Source organism: Astatotilapia calliptera, chromosome 22, assembly GCF_900246225.1.
Source record: "Astatotilapia calliptera chromosome 22, fAstCal1.2, whole genome shotgun sequence".
Classification (NCBI taxonomy): domain Eukaryota; kingdom Metazoa; phylum Chordata; class Actinopteri; order Cichliformes; family Cichlidae; genus Astatotilapia; species Astatotilapia calliptera.
Window position 1 is genome coordinate 19,167,260 of NC_039322.1, and position 22,513 is coordinate 19,189,772.

General features: G+C 40.5%; 1 protein-coding gene across 3 annotated transcripts in view; it reads left to right on the forward strand.

Moving 5' to 3' along the window:
- Nucleotides 1–1,081: 1,081 nt before the first annotated feature.
- The window catches only part of vps50 (VPS50 subunit of EARP/GARPII complex), a 121,598-nt gene continuing 100,166 nt past the window's right edge, over nt 1,082–22,513 (forward strand). For all 3 annotated transcript variants that reach the window (XM_026156666.1, XM_026156667.1, XM_026156668.1), the window contains exons 1-4: nt 1,082–1,242; nt 1,740–1,808; nt 15,023–15,145; nt 16,055–16,126. In XM_026156666.1, coding sequence (XP_026012451.1) covers nt 1,210–1,242; nt 1,740–1,808; nt 15,023–15,145; nt 16,055–16,126 — 297 coding nt within the window. In that variant the 5' untranslated portion in view covers nt 1,082–1,209. The remainder of the gene's footprint in view (nt 1,243–1,739; nt 1,809–15,022; nt 15,146–16,054; nt 16,127–22,513) is intronic.

Consider the following 22,513-nt stretch of genomic DNA (forward strand, 5'->3'; position numbering starts at 1 on the left):
TGTCAATATGTATGCAGGAGGTACCACAGTGAGTGTCCACAGCCATCTGTAACAAAAACAAGCAAGCAGGAAAGGGTCTGTCATGGTTTGAAGCATTATTGAAGGCCGTGGTGCTGTGGATCTTTGTCAAAATTGATGGAATTATGAACACAGAAAAGTACAGCCATTGATCTGCCGTGCAACATGGTGGAATGAAACACATTGGTGAAGATTTCATGTTTCAGCATGGCAAGTACCCCAAACACCCTGCTAGTGCAGTAAAAGCAAACCTGGAGAGAGAAACACACAGTGAAACACTATCAGTCACAAAAAGAGCTTTGAATGTCATTCAGACAGAGGACTATTCCTGATGACTACTTAAAGAAATGACAAGAAAGATTGCTTAAGAGAGTTCACAGTGTGTTGAAGAACAAATGTTTTAATACCAAATATTGACTTTGAGGCTTGTTTGAATTATATAAACCCTATTTTTGTCTTACATACTGGATTTCTATGTATGTTTGCACACGCCTCAATAAACTGCTGCACCTGTTTCCCAGTTTTCCAGCAAAATATAAATAAATGTGGTGTGACTCAAGATTTCTGCAAAGTATTGAATAAATCCATATACAGAGATTCAGCCTAAAGCCATGTAACAGAAAAATAAGCATATGTGTTGCCATGAACATTAATGATGGCTCAGTTTTATTCCAGTGTCCCATGGCAGCCTCATTTCAGTTTTAGGAAAAACAATACAGCCACTGTGGGTTTTTTGTTTTTTTTAATTTGTTATCATTTGCACCCATATTTTCGTTATTTTTGGCACAAGGAGGCTAGATGACTGCTAATATCTCTGTTAGTTTACTACCATCCAGTGGCGTATGGCAGCAGTACATTACTGTAGAGTCAATCTTTGATGCCTTGTTTATATTTGATCATATTTTATTTTTTAATTTCATTTTCTCTGTTTATAACAACACGTACTTCGGATTTCATCCAGATGTTTTCATTTTTTATACATGTGAAAAGCCTGACAACAAGAGCACAAGCTCTGGCTCTTAAAAAATACATTTCCCAGAAGGCTTTGCAACGTTCTGGTTCCTGCCCTGCCAGTCACGTGAGACTCAACTATGGCTTCCTTCTCGTAGTGATGGAGGTGCACTGTTGACAACAAGACACAGTTGGAGCTTTACTCATTTTTTTTAGCCGCTGATACGACTTGGACTTACGATGCAGAAGATCAAGTCTCTTATGGCCCGTCAGGTGAGCACAGCAGGTGTACAGAAACTACGCTGCCGGCTGTTTGTCTCTGACGGGAGCCGGTAGTTAGCACGACAGCCTGCTAAGCTAACTGGCTAATTTGACAGCTCATCGTTTGGTTCATTAAGTGAAACGTTCAGCCAGACTAAGAGCTGTTTCAGTTGTTTCCCTCAGGCAAATAAGGCATGCACATAGCAATTTACCTCACGCCCCGGTAGTTGAGAGTTTAACACAATAACAATAACAACACAATAATGGGAACTGGGCGGATAGAAGGAAGTTCTCAGTCTGCACATGCAGTGGTGTTTGGCAATTGGTCAAAACTGAACACAACAGAGCATATCGCTTTCAGAAATCTGCCCCTCAGTTCCACTTTTTGCTGTATGCAGTAGTGTGCTGATGAAGTTCTGTGACAAGTTACAGATTAAAAATAAAAACACAAAGAGTTATGTTAAAGCTACCTGTTGTTTGTAGTTTTACTTTGGATTTTATTTTGGCAGGGCCTGAAAAGCCCCCAGGAGAGCATGGCAGACCTCAGTCCTGTGGAGAACCTGAGAATCCCGAGCAAGGTAAACTTCGACGACTTAGACTGCAGCTGTCTGTTTTGATGTGCTGTTTGATGCATGGACAGTGTTCATCATAAAATCAAAGTTTCTCCATCTACCACTTTGTGAGTAGATGCTTATCTTAATAGTTTTGCTGACAGCTTTTTAAAAGCTGCCATATTTTATTGTTTTCGAGTCACAGTGAACGCCATCAGGGAGGGATTGTTTTAGCACTGTTGTTGGACACAGCTGCAAGTTGTAACACAGACCCTGAGTGATGTCTTTGTCATTACCCAGAGTCAGCACTCATGTTAGTAGTAATGGCACCACAAGGCTGTCGGTATTACTAGAGATTTAATTTGTTAATCAATGTGTTGATGATTCATTAGCTATACACTGGATTTCATTTTTTGTGCTTTATCTAAACAGCAGTTGTTATATTATAGTTATGCACTACTGAAGGCTCCTGTTTATATCAGTTAAACAGACTTTATGTCAGTGCTCCTCACCTTACTCAATTTGTGATGCAGACACTGTTATAAGAGTATTTGAACATTTCTGGCATGACAGCGTTTCAAATTGCACTCAGTCATGCTTGGTCACAGGAAGCGTTTGTCACTATCCCCTTTGCACAAATTCAATTCGTCAAGTGTCGACGAAGCAAAAGGCAGAGCGGCTCTATTTCACATTTAGTTACTTACATTCATTCTTAGCATCACTGTGGCTTTTCACTGTAGTGATGACCTTCAATAAATGACTCTGAGTACAGTTTTGTTGCTGTATTTGTTCACAGCGCTGGGAGATATGAGCCAGGTCGACTGAGCAAGACGTTTAACCTTTCTGGGTTTTGAACACTTAGCGTTTACATTTTCTTTTTGTATGGTATGCTGTGCTGATGTAGCGTGTGCTTATTTTCTGCTCAGGCTAATGCTGTGCTGTGATAGATGAGACTAAAAAGAGAGTGCATTTTTGTCAGTTCACCAGTGGCGGTTAGGAAAGATTAAGCCGACTGAATTTTAAAATCTGCTTCCAGATTTTAAGTGTCTGATAAGCTCATACTTAGTGTGTGTGTGTGTGTGTGTGTGTGTGTGTAATATATATATGGGCTTACGCGTCTAATTGATTGAAAGCAGACTGTGTCTTCAATAAAGATTTCAGGGTTTGTTTTTTTTTCTATGGGCACCTCTGTCTCCTGGCCTTGGTGTCAGGTGACATGGTCAAACTGGATATGCGGTAATCAAACACTTGTTTTGTTTTTTCCTTGCTTGTAACATTCTCGTTTGTCAGTGCTGGACTGAGGATTCTGTGCAAGACCTATCACACCTGCTTTATTTGCCTTGTGTGTTATGAAGCAGTAAGGATAATAAGACCGAAGTAATGGCTTCTGTGCATGTGTTCATGTGGATGTGTGAACTGTAAGCAGACAGTATGCCGCTGTCCATCACCTATTAAGTTGCTCTTGTGTGTGCACTGCAAATACCTGCCTGTTGTGTATTGAACATACACACAGGGCATCATTGTTTGTTGGCTTTATACTTTGGCTTCATTTACTTTGCTTTCATTAATGTGCTGGACCTCTCAGCTTACAGGAAAATAAGATGGGGCCACGACACAAGCCAGGCTTCATGTAAAAGTAGTCCTCCTTCATTACAGGAGAAATAGTCCTCTGCAGGAGTGAGACCGAGGTGCTATTATATGATCATTTTGAGAAATACTGAGATCATGATTATTTAACGCGTCATAACCCAATTAAAATTAAACTTCCTCCATTAACATGATACTGACACCCACTGATTGGAACCATTGCTGTGTTTCATTTTTTATTATTATTGTTAGTATTTTCTGTACCCATGAGTCACATCGTTTATCATCCTTCACATGCTGACAGCAACATCTGGCTAACTGCACGGGGCAGGCCTGATGTGTGCGATGATTAAGTAAATACTGCTATTCAGTTACTGTTTGGACACAGTTTGAGGGTTTGAAAGCAAGGTCAAGATAAATGTGCAGTAGTCGGTCTGTGGCTGATCTCTCTTTTGTAGTATTTAAATGGAAGGACAGCCATTCAACACATTCATCAATAATGAAAGTGCCTGTTTGTTTCAGTCTGGCAGTGGTGGGTTAACACAGTCTGAAACAGGGTCATGACCTCATTAAATGGGCTAAAAAGTATTTAGAGGCAAGTTTGTTTGTTAGATTTTTTTAATTTATCAGTTTGACTTTTCTTTTAGTGATTAATAGAGGTTATTAAACTTTAGATGGATGGCCCTCATGTGAGATGCTTGGGGATCAGTGTTATTTTACAGGGGTAGTGGAAATGGGTGTTTTAAGTTATTTGAATGTTTTGCTATATTGTTGCAATGAAAAATTACAAGATTTGCAAAACCCTTTAAAGATGTCAGAAGCTTTTCTTTTGATTGGTAAGCCATAAAAGGGAAGAAATAAATCAGCTACGTCGGGGGCGGTATTTTCACTTTCTTTTTGTTTTTTTGCAGGGACGCAGGTGTCAGGCTGATTATGTGCACATACGGAGGTCAGACTCTTGGCAATAGCATCAGTTTACCCTCAGGGAAAGCTAGTCTCAAAGAACATCTTATCCCTTGTTCTCCTGGTGCTGTGTACCTAACACCTTCTACAAACATGTAAATCTGGGTCACAGCGAGACATGCGCTTAAAGTTAACAAGTTACAGTCTGTTCGAGATGCCAGTATGATGCCACCTCAGTGTGATGAGTAACAATTGAAAGCTATGACTCAACAGTAGAGCCACAGCATTTGAATAACAGAGATCTTGAGTGATGTCTTTGTTATTGCTCAAGGTCTGTGTTATTTTATCTGCCATGGTAGGAAGATTTTTACCAAAGCCTTTGTAGCAGAGATCGGTAACTTGCTTTTGGCTTCATTGGGCAAACAATAGTAATCATAACCTATTAGCATATTTTAGTTCAAGACGTCCTCATGTTGGTTTTGTTTTCTTCACTGATACGCTAGATGAGATGAAAGAAGTGATCCTTGAAAGGTGTTTGAAAAGCAGGTAGTTTGTTCAGAAGATTCTCGCTGTATTTCTCGGGACAGTTAATTTCTACAGTAGATGGTGTCACCTAAATTACTGAATGATCAGAGCTACCTGTTGTTGCTTACGTGACTTGAAGTTGTGCAAGATGGATTGTTTTGTTTTGATCTTGCTGATCTCATGAGAGTCCAGCTGCCTCGCAAGGTAATGTGTTTTCAGGCTTTATTAGATCTAGCCTTTTAGGAGTGACTTTACAATTACAGATCTTTCCAGACCCCATCAAAAAAACCAGACAGAAAAGATAAAAGATGGCGGTAGCTACTGTGATGTCATCCACTGGTTTTTGAAGTTCTGTTTGCTCATCCACTAGCATCCAGTGGAATATGCTCCTTTTAAAAACATAGTTGACCAAGATTTACACTCCACAGTGTCTTTTTCCCCTCCCTGATCCTGGTTCTGCTGGAGGTTTCTTCCTGTTAAAAGAGATTTTTTCCTTCCCACTGTCGCCAAGGTTTTGCTCATAGGGGGACGGATGTCTGAGGGTTTTACTTATTGTAGGATCTTTATTGTAGAATATAAAGCGCCTTGAGGTGACTGTTGTAAATATGTGCTATATAAATAAATTTCAATTGAATAGAATTAATTTTTTATTCAGTGTGACTTAATATGAGGCACTCAGCCCATAATTACATTAGGAAAGTTTTTACAGAGGTAAAGTGAAAAAGCAGTTTTCCCATAAACTTCTACAGGATCTTTTTGCAACCACAGCTATCGCCCTCTGGTGGCTTTCAGATAGAATGCAGGTTTACTTAGTTTATTTTTCTGGCCCAGAAGCTATATTAGTGTTGTTTTTGGATGCAGTGAATTAAGTCACATGGACTCCTGTGTGAAGCAGGTTTTAGCATACCATGGATACCAGAGCTTGTCTGCTGAATAAAATGTGAAAAAACTGCAGTAGGAGGGCTTTTTAATTTCAGATGCATACTGAACAAGATACTTTTGGCTGCTCCCTTATTCACACACACACACACACACACACACACACACACACACACACACACACACACACACACACACACACACACACACACACACACACACACACACACACACGAGAATTAAATGGCTCTAAGCCCTCAAGCTATTTTTCTTTAACAACTTTGATGTTTTTTATTCTTTTTTTTTAATCTCAGTGTTCCTAAGCTGCTTTGTGGCTTGTCAGTAAAAACAAGCCAACCTTCCACCCCTGTCCAATCCTTTCTGTTCAAAGCTGTTGTCTCTCTGTGAGTCACTGTTAAGAGGTTTCTTTGAAGGGGCTGTCAGGTTTTTTTTTATCTCTATTAAGTGATTGCAATGATAACAAAGCCTAGAATAAAATTTGGTTTGGTTGTTTGGTTGCATTTATTTATTTCCCTGTTTTTTTCCAGAGAAATGAATAAATGCTGGTTATTAAAAAAGTTTGAAAGTCTCTGAGCCTTAATCACGCTCCTCGAATGTTGCTTTTTTTGTGATTAAGAAAAATCAAAGATTTGCTTGATGTGCGGATTTAGCTGTTTACTTTGTTTGCATCGTGTTGAAATTAATATTAGCAAAAGCTTTTTAACTAATTCACCATTTTCTCACCAATTTATGAATAATTTCCTAATCTCAAAGCACCTGATAATGAAAACAATCCTAATTACTCACAGTGTGTTATAGGTTTGGTCATACTGTGAAACATGTAGGCAGGTAATTTCAGTGTGATTTTGTGATACATTGAAGACAAAATTCAGTTATTTAAACCTATAAAGCTTGAATTATTTTATAATGGCCAGAAATTTTCATTTTTTAAAGCTTTATTGTTTAATGAACATTGTGATAAATGAAAAGAAAATCATATGTTTAATATTTGCAACATCTGATATGTTTGTGTAATTTATTGCTAAAACCTGCAGGTTTTTTCAGGGAAAAAATAAACCGCACCAGTGATGTTAAGGTCTCAAATCCTCATGTATCAAATATTAGACACTTGGTGTTGTAGGATGAGGTTTGCTTTTGAGAGACCAGCAATTTGTTTCCCCAGAAGCCTCGGTCGTGTTCGAGGTAAACAGCATTTCATTCATACAGTAACCATGTCCAACCAGCAGGGGTCACCCTCAACTTACCCACCGCTCATCTTTGCCAGATTTAAAGCTCTCTCCAGGCACACAAAGGAGCACACGTTCTCTCCTAAAATTATGGGATTATTGATTGGATAACTACTTCTATTTGCTAGTATTTATTTCCTGAAGACAAGGCTTTGGGATAAATCTGTGAGGAGGGCGTGTTTGATAATCTCTCATTAGTTCACGCAGGATGTCTTGAGGGAGAACAGCTTATTTTTATAGTTTCATTTTATGGCTTCAGGACCCAGTCGGGTTATGTAGATAAGATATTTTGTAATTATTTTTTCAAAAGCCAGGTCATGCACTCATACAGTGAAGACACTGCATGGCATGAAAACAGAGTGCTTCTCGTGCTTTCGGCTGAAAGAGAGTGTTGAATGACAACATTGTTCTTAATGGCAGACGAATACACAGGCGCACAGTTAGTCTTGCGTGCATATACAGCACTGATTACAACGAGGGCGTTTTGATTCGTTCACGTAACGAATGATTCTATGGTGGAGATAATTGGCCCTTCTCTCAGTCTCTACTGTCTTCCATCCCATGTGTCTCTCAGGATTTTCACAAACCTCCTTTTGTTTATTCAATCTTTTTTGTTTTTATCAGCGCTGCTGTGTTTGTTGAGCAGTTATTTCTTTCTTTATTTTGTTGCCACAAGCATGATTTTCCACATTCAACCAGCGCTCCAGTCGAACATATCCCCCTTTGATTCTCGGATAAAGCTTGTAAAACGACCCGCACTTAGGATGCAAATAGATTTCTAATTTCCGCAACGAGATGAAGATTTCATTAATTTGTGGAAGTGGCTGGGCTGGGGGCCGGGGTGGGGGTTGAAGGGCTGTTTGTTTGTCTCTCATCCATCAAAGTGAAATTTGATCAAAGCCCCACAGCGGCTCACGGTTCGGGTTTCTCGTGTGGGCCGCGGGGGCGTTTGTTTTGCTTTGTGCCTGCACGGCGGCAGGCGAAGGGAATTATTTAACTCACGGCAGACCTTCAGTGAGTCATTCACTTAAAGATGTTTCAAGTTTTGCGCGTCACTGCAGGTGGGAGACTGAGGCAAAGAGAGGGAAGGAGAAAGACACTGACACAAGGTGAACTGCCTTCGAGTGGCTTCACGGGAGCCACTTCATTGTCTTCTGTTTAGCCCACTCCTCTGCCTTTTTTTTTGTCTTCTTTCTGCCAGAACTTCTCCTAACAGTGAGTCATCCTCCTCATCCCTCCTCCCCTTTTCACTTTCTCTCATTTGAGCTGATTTCCCACCCACCTTTTTGATGGCGGAGCGTGATCTCCTAACTCTAGCCCTCCTTTTCAGTCTCACGCACTCACCCACACATCCCCCTTCTCTCCCCCAGGGGTAGGGTGGGGGGCTCCGGCTCGCTCCTTCACCTGATTTAAACACGGCACACTCGCCTCGAAATGGGCGCACTTGAGATTTGCACACTTGCACGGACACACGCATTAAACACATTTCAATGCTCGGTTTGAATCTTCACAGTTGCCTCGTGTGAGTGTATGAAGGGTTTCTCTGTGTGTGTAATTGAATTAGACGAAGCTATATTTTGCTGAAAATTACGCACAGCAGCATCGCCTCATATAAATGTCACTCAGCGAGACACGCTGTCATCCAGAGAAACATATTTAGTTATTTGGGTGGCACACTTCATCGCCTAGCTTCATGCTTCTTGCTGATAGGAGCTGGGAACATATTTGGGGTTAGGCAGGTGTGTAACAAGGTTTTCTTGATCAGTGTCTGCTATCTCGAGAAGGTGTACGTTTAACGAAGTATGCATATAAGGGTGTATATTGAATTTTATATTGCATTTGTCCCATACTTCCGTATCCATCCTCGTTATCCCCGAGCTGCTGGTCTATTTTTAGTGCCATTATGCTTTAATGTATCGATCCCACACAAACAAGAAGTTCGACTTAACATAAATGAAGGGCTTCCTCTCAGAATGTACTCACATTACAGAAGATGTGAGTCCTGTGCAATATCACTTAAATGTCAGATGAACCAAAATTGTATCATCTTACAGTAATTGCTTTACACTGAGCAGTATGGTATTTGCTCTTTTCTAAAATGAAAATAAACCGTTTAGATTTACTACGTTAAAGCAGGAACTCTGGGCGATAAAAATAGGTTGACCTTTTATCTGTGAGACTGCTTTGTAGTGTTCCCCACAAACAGATTTTACTTTTATTCATCCATCTGAGAGAACCCCATCCTCAATGCCCTCATTTTAATTTGCAAAGATGACTCACTGCTAACCTGCTAGCCCTGGGCCTCGCTGTCTGACGTTTCCACACCAGCAGGCGAGGGTCAGATGAGCTCCACCGATTGCATCTGGTGATGGTGTAAATGGAGCAGGTGGAAACGTTGCTCAGATTTTGTTTTGCACATTTGCAGAACAAGGGCTGTCTTTGCTAATTGCACTTCAAGGTGATATAATTCAGACTCCATCCAGTCCACATTACTGGAAAGGACGTTGATTATTGCTCATAAAGTATAAATAATATTTACATATCAATTAAAAAATGGTGGAAATGCCTGGCTTCTCAAATAGAGAATTTCAGAAGAAGTTTGAGAGCCACCACCAACAGCCTGCTTCCTACAGGGAGTGCAGAATTATTAGGCAAGTTGTATTTTTGAGGAATAATTTTATTATTGAACAACAACCATGTTCTCAATGAACCCAAAAAACTCATTAATATCAAAGCTGAATGTTTTTGGAAGTAGTTTTTAGTTTGTTTTTAGTTTTAGCTATTTTAGGGGGATATCTGTGTGTGCAGGTGACTATTACTGTGCATAATTATTAGGCAACTTAACAAAAAACAAATATATACCCATTTCAATTATTTATTTTTACCAGTGACACCAATATAACATCTCCACATTCACAAATATACATTTCTGACATTCAAAAACAAAACAAAAACAAATCAGCGACCAATATAGCCACCTTTCTTTGCAAGGACACTCAAAAGCCTGCCATCCATGGATTCTGTCAGTGTTTTGATCTGTTCACCATCAACATTGCGTGCAGCAGCAACCACAGCCTCCCAGACACTGTTCAGAGAGGTGTACCGTTTTCCCTCCTTGTAAATCTCACATTTGATGATGGACCACAGGTTCTCAATGGGGTTCAGATCAGGTGAACAAGGTGGCCATGTCATTAGTTTTTCTTCTTTTATACCCTTTCTTGCCAGCCACGCTGTGGAGTACTTGGACGCGTGTGATGGAGCATTGTCCTGCATGAAAATCATGTTTTTCTTGAAGGATGCAGACTTCTTCCTGTACCACTGCTTGAAGAAGGTGTCTTCCAGAAACTGGCAGTAGGACTGGGAGTTGAGCTTGACTCCATCCTCAACCCGAAAAGGCCCCACAAGCTCATCTTTGATGATACCAGCCCAAACCAGTACTCCACCTCCACCTTGCTGGCGTCTGAGTCGGACTGGAGCTCTCTGCCCTTTACCAGTCCAGCCATGGGCCCATCCATCTGGCCCATCAAGACTCACTCTCATTTCATCAGTCCATAAAACCTTAGAAAAACCAGTCTTGAGATATTTCTTGGCCCAGTCTTGACGTTTCAGCTTGTGTGTCTTGTTCAGTGGTGGTCGTCTTTCAGCCTTTCTTACCTTGGCCATGTCTCTGAGTATTGCACACCTTGTGCTTTTGGGCACTCCAGTGATGTTGCAGCTCTGAAATATGGCCAAACTGGTGGCAAGTGGCATCTTGGCAGCTGCACGCTTGACTTTTCTCAGTTCATGGGCAGTTATTTTGCGCCTTGGTTTTTCCACACGCTTCTTGCGACCCCGTTGACTATTTTGAATGAAACGCTTGATTGTTCGATGATCACGCTTCAGAAGCTTTGTAATTTTGAGACTGCTGCATCCCTCTGCAAGATATCTCACTATTTTTGACTTTTCTGAGCCTGTCAAGTCCTTCTTTTGACCCATTTTGCCAAAGGAAAGGACGTTGCCTAATAATTATGCACACCTGATATAGGGTGTTGATGTCATTAGACCACACCCCTTCTCATTACAGAGATGCACATCACCTAATATGCTTAATTGGTAGTAGGCTTTCGAGCCTATACAGCTTGGAGTAAGACAACATGCATGAAGAGGATGATGTGGACAAAATACTCATTTGCCTAATAATTCTGCACTCCCTGTATGTCCACCTTTATTTGAGTTAACAGTCTTTCTCAGGTCGGGGGGGAAAGTAAATAGTTCCTACAAAGATTTTCTGCCATTCCTCTGAGCCAATTTTCTTTGTTTCATTTCCTGGAGGTTTTTGTTATTGTTCTTGCTCAGTTCTATTTAAAGTATCCCAAGGATCAGTTAGCTCTAACTCTGACTTATATTTCTGTGTTAAATCTACACTTATAAGTGCATCGCAAACCCAAACCCTTCTGAAACACAACACCTAACCTGACGTGCACCTCCCCAGAAGTCTTACACATTGCAGACGACACAGGTATAAATGGTGGCAACAGCATTATTCTTGTTCCAGCTTGTTGACCTATGACTGTATCCCCATCTACACCTCAAAGTTCAATAATTAAGTTTGCTGATGACACCTCCATTTAATTTCTAAAGGGTTGATCTGACTGAGTGGTTTAGGGACACATGATCTAGTCTTTAACACCTCCAATGCAACAGAAATGGTCATTGAATTCAGGAGGTCTAAGGTCAAGAACCGCAGCAATTTCCTAATGTTGTAAACCTGCTCAACATTTGGCAATAAACCCCTTTCTGATTCTGATTCTGATTCTGATTCTGAAGAAACAACATCTCCCACTCCACATACATTGTTGAAATAGTGGCGATTGCGTAGAAGTAACCGGGAGTCACCCTCTCTGTGCACTAACACCTCCCAGTTGAGATGAGTGGGCACAATAAGGGCTCTTCTTCCTCAGAAACAGGCCAAACTTTCACAGAAACCGTTGATGAACTTACACAGGAGTACAGAGGAACCATCAACACTGCTGCAGAAAGGAAGGATCTGCATCGAGGGGCGAAGGTGTCTGAGCGCTTTGTTTCTATAGAGCTCTGCACTCACACTACGCCACCAGGATGACGAACAAAGCAGACGGTATCATAAGCAAGGATAATAAGCATCCCGGACATTCTTTGTTTGAACCGCTGCCATCCAGCAAACGGTTCACAGCAATAAAAACAAGAACTAACAGACGGTTTTTGGAGCGATGGCTTCCACCTATCTAATTTCTGGAAACACACACAGTATAGCACTGAGGACATTTTCATTGGCTAACAACACTTTAAACGGACTAGACTGTGTTTAAACCTGCTGTTTTTCTCCTCTGTTGATGAGTTTACCACTAACTTTATTTTTATCTAAACTTCCTTACATATTTTTATTTATGTATTGTTTTTTAAGTTAAGACGAATCCAAAGGGAATTCTGTAAATCATGTGTAGTAATGACAATAAAGATCATCCATTCACTGAAAATCAAGCTTCACCGTTCACAGTCCAAATTTATCTTGGACTGTTCTGATAAAAGAATGCGCTCTCACTGTTCGTCAGGCTTCTTTTCATGCAGCACTCATCCTGCAATTTTGTACGGAAGAGCGAGCAAGGTTTTGGACACCGTCCATAGAGGTTGACAAACTCTCTGAGCTGTCACGGAAACTCTGTTGATAAGGCTTGTAACAAGACCGAGGCACTTGTTTGTCTGCATTTGAAAGTAGCTCACTGTCTGTGGCGTTAATTTAGGATGAGCACGTCTCTGTGCTTCTAATTAGTGATATTATTGCTTGCCATATAAGTCATGATTTCCACTGATATCTGGTTGCTCATTTTGGAACTATGTTCCTGCATGCATGCTAATTGTAAATCACAGGTATATTCCATTTTAATTTAATTTAATTTAATATATTAAAAAAAACCTTTCATATATTCTGTGTTTTAAGATGTAAAGTGAAATATTATATAAAAAAACAAAACCTTAATTTGATGATTTTAGCTTCTGTCTCATGAAATTCTCAATTCTTATGGTCAGTCAAAATAGAGTCCCACTTCTATATAGTATGCTCATTGTCACTCATATTCGTTGGGGCTCCTTTACCATGAATTACTGTGTGAGTGCAGTGTAGCATGGCGGTGATCAGCTCGCGGCACCGCTGAGGTATCACTAAAGACCAGGTTTCTTTGATAGCGGCCTTCAGCTTGTCTGTATTTATTGGGCTGGGTGTTTCTCATCTTCGTCTTGACGGCGCCCCGTAAATTCTGTGTAGGGTTCAGGCCAGGTGAGATGGCTGATCAATTGAGCACAGAAATTACACGGTGAGCAAATTATTTGGTGGGAGTTTCTGCAGGAACAGGAAATCAGCCTTTATGCTTCATCCAGACTCTTAGATCTTGATTTACAAATAAAATCAATTTGCTGTCATGTTTGGGACAGTTGTAGCCCTTTTCCTGGTGGTGGTTTGATGCACCAGCCACAGTCAACGTTTCAAAGCTCTCCTACTTTCTTGATTCAATGGTTGTTGTTTTATTTGTTTGTTCGTTTGTTTTTTTTATATAACAATTGCTACAAGGCTGCTGACATCTAAGATGCTTGTGCACCTTTTCCTATCACACAGAGAAGGGTGATAGGAGCCAACTTTCCATTAATATGCTTGCAACCAGCCAGCCTTTTCAGCAGTTACCTTCAGCGGGGATTGTCATCTGGACAATTGTCCAGTCAGCAGTGTTTACCATGAGTGTGGTTGTGTTGGGGAACCAGACTGGGAGCAGCGTGGCATTTATACTGGTCGAATAGTCACTTAAAGTCTAAATGAAATATTTTAATACTGGAGTTCTGTTTTTCATGAGCTATAAGCTAAAATCAGAACTTTAGGTGCTGTAAATGTAGAATTGATGAAAATGACTTTTTTAAAATTAAAATTATGAAAGAAATTAATTTAAATATTTTAGATACACTAGTACTTGTCAGATTTATTTCTGATAGCTGATAGCTTGACTTGCATGCCCACTTCTGTTCTGTGGAGTGAAATATGAAGCCAGATCCAGAATAGGCTAATAAAAATTAAAAAAAATAATGTTTTTCCTGTTTAGTCTGATTAAATGCTGCTTGGACCTTTTTGATCAAAGTCCCTTGAAAGGCTTGCAGTTGGTTCAGATGTTTTGTGTTAAATAAGCTCAGCGTTTATTATTATTTTCTGCTTATTTTTTGCTTGAAACATAAAAAAGTGTCATCCTCCAAAAAATGGGTATTACACTTATTATTCTCATTATAGACTTCAGTGGAACCCGAATTCGGTTTAATTTAAATGTTTGTGATTTGATATTCTGATGTAACTACTGGATAGATTGCCTTAAAATTTCATACGGATGTTAATGAATACTCAAATGAAACGGTAAACTTTTTTAAAAATTTGTGGTAACTTTTCATCCCAGCACTTTGGTACTGACATCTGCCTGCATCTCAGCTCATTAAGGCAGTCAGGAGTGGGCTTTGAAACCCTTCATCTAAAAGACTCAACGCAGCAATAAGCCTCAGCGGATGCACCGCATGTTAATCAATAAGGCTCTGATGTTTCTCAGAAGGGAATCTCTGCTCTCTTCTTTTAGTCATTTGTGTCTTTTTGTCTTTCCTCTCATCGCTGCCTCCCTCCCATGACAGCCAACCAATGAAACAAGCTGCAATCTTTTCCTAAAGTCTATGATTAACATTTTTCTCTTTTCATCCCCCCCGCCCCTTGTCAACGCCCTTCCTTTACCTCTCCTTGTCCCTTGTTCTCTGCCTCATTTAAGTTTAAGGACAAATCCTTCACCCTTTAGCTTTGTCCTTAAACTCCTCTGGAACTCTTGCTCCTCTAATCCTATCTCTCCCTCTTTTACTGATCTTTCCCCCGGCAGCCTGCTGATATATCCTGTTTGTTCTCTTTTTCCTTTTTTTTTCTTCCTGTGACTATATCTTGTTTATTGTTTTGTGGGTTTTAATGTAATAGCGTGTACCTTTTCTTTCTAGTACTTTATACCAAGGACATCTTCTAACTCTGTCTCTCTTTGTTTGTCGCTTTCTCTCCCCGCCTGTCTCACCGTGTTGCAGGAGGAGCTGCGGGAGCTGAGGGAGCAGCCCATCGACCCCCAGGCGGAGCAGGAAATCATCGACAGCATCGAGGAGGTCTACTTCTCAAATGACTCCTTCGACATGGTGCAGCATGAACTGGAGGTCAGATACTCTGTATGATTTCCAGCTCTTGTGCTATTGACTGAATGAGCTCCACTCACCGGTTAAGCGATAACAAGCGAGACTCGCTTGCAAGTTCCCACGCCCCCTTTCATGAAATCATTTCATTAAATCCACCACGTTTCAGTAAGTTTGATAACAGAAGTATTGCATTTCTAATGTGAAGAAGTATTGTTTATTGTGCTCTGAACCCCGTCTGGCTGGCAAAAATAAAGCTTTTTCACCTGAGCTGCTGTTTCTTACATTTCTGCTGAGCCGCATGCATACAATTGACGTCTGGATTGATAGATTGCATCTGCTCAACAGAAGAAGGGTGTGAAATCTCATTAGATTTATCTTGGTATTTCTACACCATCTGAAATGAGACTCTCAGTCAAGGGGAAAGTAATTACCTATCATCCTTTGGGCCATGGATTTGTAATATCTTCTTTCAGTAGCAGAGTTTGTTTGCTGTTTACCTTCACTAATCAGAGTTATGATCTGGGGAAGTATATTTTAGTAGATTATTTTTGTTTGTTTTTCTTTTCTTTGAATGAAGTAAAAGCTACACCTACCTTCAGCTTAGGCTCTTTGAAATACCTCCTGAGGTAGCTTTAAAAATTAAGATGCTCGACAGTGAGGATTAGCTCTTGCAAGATGAATGAAATCCCCGCTTTGGCCCTTAGCACCTGAAATTTGATAGTGTCATAGTTCTGCTTTGAATATATTTTTCTGTCTGGCACACTGAGCGAGGACTCGTACTGTGTTAAAAGCCAGACGTGGTGGGAAGCAGCATGCGCTGGTATCCAAGTAAGCACAAGCAAAAAGACTGGATGCTATCAGCAGTCTAAAGAGGAGGTTTTGTAAGCAAACACTAAGGTTGCATGTTTGAATTTCTGTGTGTGATTATAGAAACTCCCGCCCGAGTTGAACCTGCAGGAGTTGGAGGAATACAGAGACAAACTTAAAAGGCAACAGGCAGCAGTAAGTATCTCTTTCCCTCTCTCTGTCTTTCATACAAACTCAAACCCGAAGGCACACAAACACAGTATGGTGTCAGACCATGTCAGTGTACGTTATGATCATTTCTGCCTCGTGCTTGTGAACATTTCTAATCTACAGATTGTTCTCTGTAACTTTTTCAAATCATCTTTTGTTTTTCATTTTATTGTTTTATTTGACATGGAAACCCCTAACTGTTTTTGTAGTTCTGCTGAAGGTGTAGCACGTGATTTTTAAAAAAGAAAAAAAGTCCTTCCTGGAGCCATTTGTAAGTTAGTTGTCCAACTAATTGTTTTGCGCGCGCGCGCCTGTGTGTGTGTTAGGGCCTGTGTTAGTTGTGTAGTAATCAAAGTGAAAGTTAGAAACAGCAGAAGGTCTCGTGCTTTTATTTCTCACACTGTGCGGCTCTGCTCTCTGTCATTCTCTGGAGCCATAGCTGCTCGCTCATCCAGTGAATATAGCAGGTAGAAAGAGGGCACTGTTTCTGTGCCAGGAGAGCACATTGTGAAGCAGTAGGGTACTGTAGATTGTCTTTATTTTCCAGGCCTTTTTTGAAAAAAGAAAGCAAAAATGGCTAAAGATAAAAAGTAGCTAGGTAACGGCAGTGAAGTGAACTCAAGCACGATGATCACTGTTCAGTTGAGGAATGTCAGACAAACAAATTGCCATGGTGTTTGAGTCTGCGTAAAAAATCGAATTGAATTTATATACAGATATAAAAACTTGAAACTAAATAGTTAACCAATACCCGAATGCCCAAATGGTCATAAATAGATAGTGACTGATTGTAATGAATTTGGGAATCTCCCTTTCAGTCTGTTTTTTAGTTGGGTTTTACCGTCTTTTGTCTTCAGTGCTGCCTTAATTATTAAAGGCACAGATTAAATATGATGCTGGAGACAGTCCTCAGAGATGTCGGTGCATATTAACCTGATAGCATCAGACAGTTGCTGCAGAATTGTTGGCTGCACATCCATGATGTCTTCCACCACATCCCAAAAATGCTCTGTTGGATTGCGATCTAGTGACTGTGGAGATCATTTGAGTACTGTGAACTCACCGTTATGTTCTAGAAACCAGTTTGAAGTGATGTGAGTTTTGTGACATGGTGTGTTATCCTGCTGCAAGCAGCCATCAGAAGATGGGCGCACTGTGGTTGTAAAAGGATGCACATGGCCAGCAACCATACTCAGGCAGGCTGTGGCATTTAAACAACGCTTAGTGCGATTGGTACCGAGGGGCCGAAAGTGTGCCAAGAAATGATCCCTCACACCATTACACCACCAGTAGCCTGAGCTGTTAACACAAGCAGGATGGATCCACGTTTTCATGTTGTTTACACCAAATTCTGACCCTATGATCGAGACTCATCAAACCAAGCAACATTTTTTTCAGTCTGTGTGAATTTTAGCTTCAGTTTCCGGCTCTTATCTGACAGGAGTGGTACCCGGTGTCGTCCTTTGCTGCTGTAGCCCACCATCTTTAAGCTTGGATGTTGTTGTTACCATGCGCTGACTTAAGTGTTGGAGAAAGTAGTTCACGATGCATTTTCTGCTAGTTTCTTTCTTTAAAAGTGTCAGTATGACACCTACACTACATAAAAAGCATGACAATAAAAGTTTGTTGGATGTCAAAAACCTCAGTTGACCCTGTCTCAAGGTCCAATTTATTAAGTTTTTACTGGAAAATAGAAGCAATAAAATTCGTTAAAGCCGACCTTGCTGGTTCACACTGTCGAAACACATTTTAAAATAATGATGTACTTGAAAAGAGAGTTTTCATTTATATAAAAGTGTTGAGTTTCTTCATTTGCCCCATTAAGTCATGGCAGGTTTTCCCGCACTGCTGTAATTTGCAGTTTGAGACCCATAGTCAGCACTGTGACGCTGAGAGTTTGTGCAGCTCTAGAGGAACGTAAACAGCCCAGAGCACTTTATACTTTTGTTTTTTGATGAGATGTTTTAAACTGCAAAGAAGGAATGAAACAAAAACACAAAAAAACCCAACAAATGCTCGATGCTGACGACGCTCAGTAAAAACTGAGTGAAGGTCAATCATTTTGTGCCATGACGTCAGTGCCTGCGTTTTCATCCTCAGCAAACTCATTTCCATAGTGGCTGCTCTGTTGAGGTTATTCAGGTACTCGCAGTTTCAGACGGGAGAGATGGCCTGTCAACAAATTCTATTTATAGCATCATGTGGCAGAGCAAGAAGCACTTTTTCCCTCTGCTTCTTCCATCCCCACAGTCCAGTGCAGATATTACCCTCCTACCTTCCACCCTGACAGGCTTCTGTACTTTTGCCCACTGCTTTGTCTCCATTGCTCCTTCAACTCTACTGCTATCCTTTTTTTTCACATCGATTTCCTCTATGACTCTTATCCCTCTTTTTCATGCATGCTGCGCTTCCCTCTTCTGACAGTAGCCCACAGAGCTGCCTGTTTAGTTAAGAGGATGCTTTAGACTTTCTGCCCCGTGGCATGGTGAGACCTGTACGTTTCTACAGTCTGAGTACACAAAAGCACCCTCACACATCCTCTCTCAGTCTCTCACGCTTTCTGTCTCTCGCACTTTCGCTCTCTCTCCCTGCCTCCCTGGCTCGCTGGCTGTCAGCCTGCAAGCACGTCGTGGGAATGGCCACAGTAATTGGTCCAGTGTACTGTCAGGCAGAAAATCCCCAGCTAAGTTTCTCAGCAAGCTCATCAAATGCAAATGTAAAATCCTGTGCCTACGAAAAGCCTTGACCTGTTTATCTGACTCAGTGGCCTGAGTATATTCAACATATCATTTAACCTTGTTTATTTTTAACTAGTTTAAAATCTCAGTTATGACTTTATTTAAGAGACAAGATAAAAGTATAAGAAAAACAGTTTACAGTTATCAGGATTTGCAAAATGCAATGAATCTATGTGAAAATGAATCGCTCAAAAGCTACTTAGAGTCAGTTTTTCTATTAAGGATATAAGACTGAGACGGTGGGTTATAGAGGTGTACAACATCTACTTTTAACAGAGTCTTAAAGAAAGGTTTTGTGCAGAAAAGTCTTAATTTCTCAGACAGACAAGCACCTCATCCTAAATGTGAGGCATGGGGGAGGAAGCATCGTGGTTTGGAGCTGCTTTGGCTCCTCAGAGGAAATCAAAAATGATTTCATATATTTTCAGAGGAGAATGTCAGGGCAGCAGACCTGAACCTTTAGAGAGGTTACGCTACCTGACAAAACAGAAATATAACAATGATGACAATGAAATCATATTAATGAATGATGATTTTAACCCAACTGATATCCCCAACATACCAGGGATCTGTAAACTGTTCTGTAGAGAGGATTGACCCTGACATCCCCTCCGTCGTTGTGCCAGTCTCATTAACTTCTGATGGAGGTTGTTGCTCCTGATAGAGGTTCTATAAGTTATTAAATTCAAAAGTTCTGTTTCTAACAAATACCCTATTAATCATTTTGATAGGAAAAAAAGTAAAAGTCATTGTGGATTTAATACCTTTGCAGATATATGTATCCTTTACTATTCCTTTTAAGAATTAAGACAAATTCCTACACGGAAAATAGATAGATGGAAATCTCTTCCTACCTTACATGAATAATGATTATCTGTACTTTTTGGCTTTTTCTTTTTAATGTAATGTTAAAGCCATAAAAAGTGCACCTGTCAGTTCTAGTCTTGCTAAAGTTGTAGGAGGTTATTTGGCATTTTAAAACATGGAGCCAGTGCAATATTCGTCCATCTTGTTGGGTTAAAGAAACGAAACACTTTTTCAGTGGTAAATTAAGGTTGTTGGAGTATCGGGGTGTGTGTGTGATTGATTTCATGTTTTGATTTGGTTCAGTGTGGCGAGTTCAAAGACTTGTTTGGCAGTAAAATCGATGTTACCTTATGCAAATTAGATGCAAGCTTTGAAACATGCTGCCGGAGCACAGCTTAAAGGACTGCGTCATTTTCCACACTTTGGAAGAATTTCTGAGACAATGTACAGCAGAAGTTGCAAAGTTGTTCTGTGAAGTCATGCATATGCATGAACTTTGTGTTGTGGGTCTCTGCAGCCAATTTTGTTAAGACTATTTCTAAAGGTGGGCAGTGTGTGTGTGTGTGTGCACTCTCTGACTCTCCTAGTCACACGTGCACACGTCCATGCTCATGCAATCATCAGCATGTGAAATAGGGCATTGCACTTTGAAGGGGCGATAATAGTGCTTTTGAGATGTTCAGCATAAAGCTGTCCTGCGATGGCTGATACCGTGGATAGGCTCCACACCTTATTTATAACACTTGGCTGTAAGCTTAAGTGCGAGCTTGAGTTAGTGCGGAGCAGGGGGTCGAGTACAAGAGCTGAAAGTAACAGTACTGTACGGGTAACTGTGTTTGCCATTGACGCAGGAGATGTGTGAAGAACTGCTGCAGCGACTCTATTTATGTGAATGATCTGCTGCAGGGTGAAGCAAACTTTCTGTGGTTTCATGGGTGAGAACAACTGCCCCGTTCCTCTGCCACAGTGTCCAAGCTTAATTGGCATCTGTGACACGCAGCTGGCCCACAGAGGCTCGTCTCACAGCTAATTGCCTTTTCGTGCTGCGAGACTTCAGCCCATACGCAAAAATGTCAGGGTTCAGATATGTGATCTGCCGATGCTTTTTCTCATCATTTGAATGTAGCACACAAATGCTAAAAGGCCTTAATTAAAGTGGACGCTCATGCTTGCTCATACATCTAAGGCCTTCATCAAATCCTATCAAAAATTTGAAAAGTAATTCCTCCTCCAAATCAAGGCCTTGAAAGTTTGCAGTAACTTGTCAGTGTGTAATAAAGTACAAATATGCATGACCAGTGCTTAAAGAAACGGCTTAAATGTGGTACCATATAATTTTATATTGCTCTTCCCATCTATCTGAAAGTGGCTTGCTTTTTAGGAATGTAGGCAGAGTTGATATTAGCAATGCGAACGAACATTCTCCATTTTTAATGAAACATGAAAGCTTGAAATGAATTCCCCTCCTGCAGCACTTATGAATTCTGTTCCTCAGCTCAGTTTTTAAAATGTTGCCAGTCCCTGCCTTACTGCCTTATTGCTCTCCATGTGTGCATCAGGTTTTAGAGGTGTCCTGCTGTGGGAAAAAGGATGTTTCAGGTAGAGCATTAAAAGGACCGCAGATGGTTATAAAGCAGTTAGTGCTGTTTTTTGTTTTTTTTTTTTAAAAAGAAAAAGACATTTGCCTCCATTTAGTAGCCTGACTGACAGAATACATTATAAAAGGCACTGAATGTGTTTGGAACAAAATCCATCTATAAGCAAGTGTCACTACATGACAACCATTCATTATTTTGGAGTAAGAAGCCCAAGTCCCTATTGAAATCAGTCAAATTGGGAAAAGAGACACAAATTTAAGTTCAGTTGTCATCAGGACCAAAAATAAAAACAAAACACTGTTTATCTGCTCAGTGGCCTGATTATATTCAGCATATAAGAGCTTAACATACTTAGTGTCTTTAACCCACGTTTAAAAGCTTGTTTCCCCTGCAGGTTATGCTCCTGCTGCTCAGAGATGGATCACGTTAAGGCTTCATTATTGGTTGAGTCCATCTAGCCAATGCAATAAACATGTCCAGCTCATTCTACAAAGCACTGAGCAAATGCTATGTATGCAGTTACACCGACTGTATAAAAAAGACGGATGTACCCTAGTGGTTTCTAGACTGAGCCTTTTTGGTAGTTTAATGACAGCATTTGAGATCTTACCATGTTAGTTTTTTTTTAAGCAAAAAGTGTCGATATTTAGACCGGACGGCGAGGTGCTTGGTTATCTGCTAGTATTTGCCAGTTTGTTTGGGCCTCGTCAGTTATTGGCACTTCCACCTTGCCTTCACTTTTCATACACTAGAGCAGTGGTGTCAAACATAAGCCCTGGGGCCCACAATCGGCCTTCAATCTTCAATCTGGACCATTGGATGGCTTTGAAAAACGTGAAGGGAGAGACCAGTTTTAGACTCTGAACTGTATTTTCACAACTTTTCCTGCCGATAATGAATTCCCCCATGGTCATGCACAATACACCAAAGTAATTAAATGATAAATTTCAGTAATTTTACACATTTAATACTTACAGTTTAAACATCAAGAGTCATGCTGACAAGTTTCTTTCATTTACCAAAGCAGCGTTTCTTTATGTAGAAACACTGAGCTCCAAATGTTAAAATTGCTCTTCTTTGTCTTATATGAAGTCATTTCATTGATTAAATGTCTAGTTACACATCTTTACACTGACAGAGTTTTACCAGAGATCAAAGTGGGCTGTTTGTGGCTGGCGATGGAAAATAAATTTGACATCCCTGCCCTAGAGGTTGCCGCTTTTTAGGAA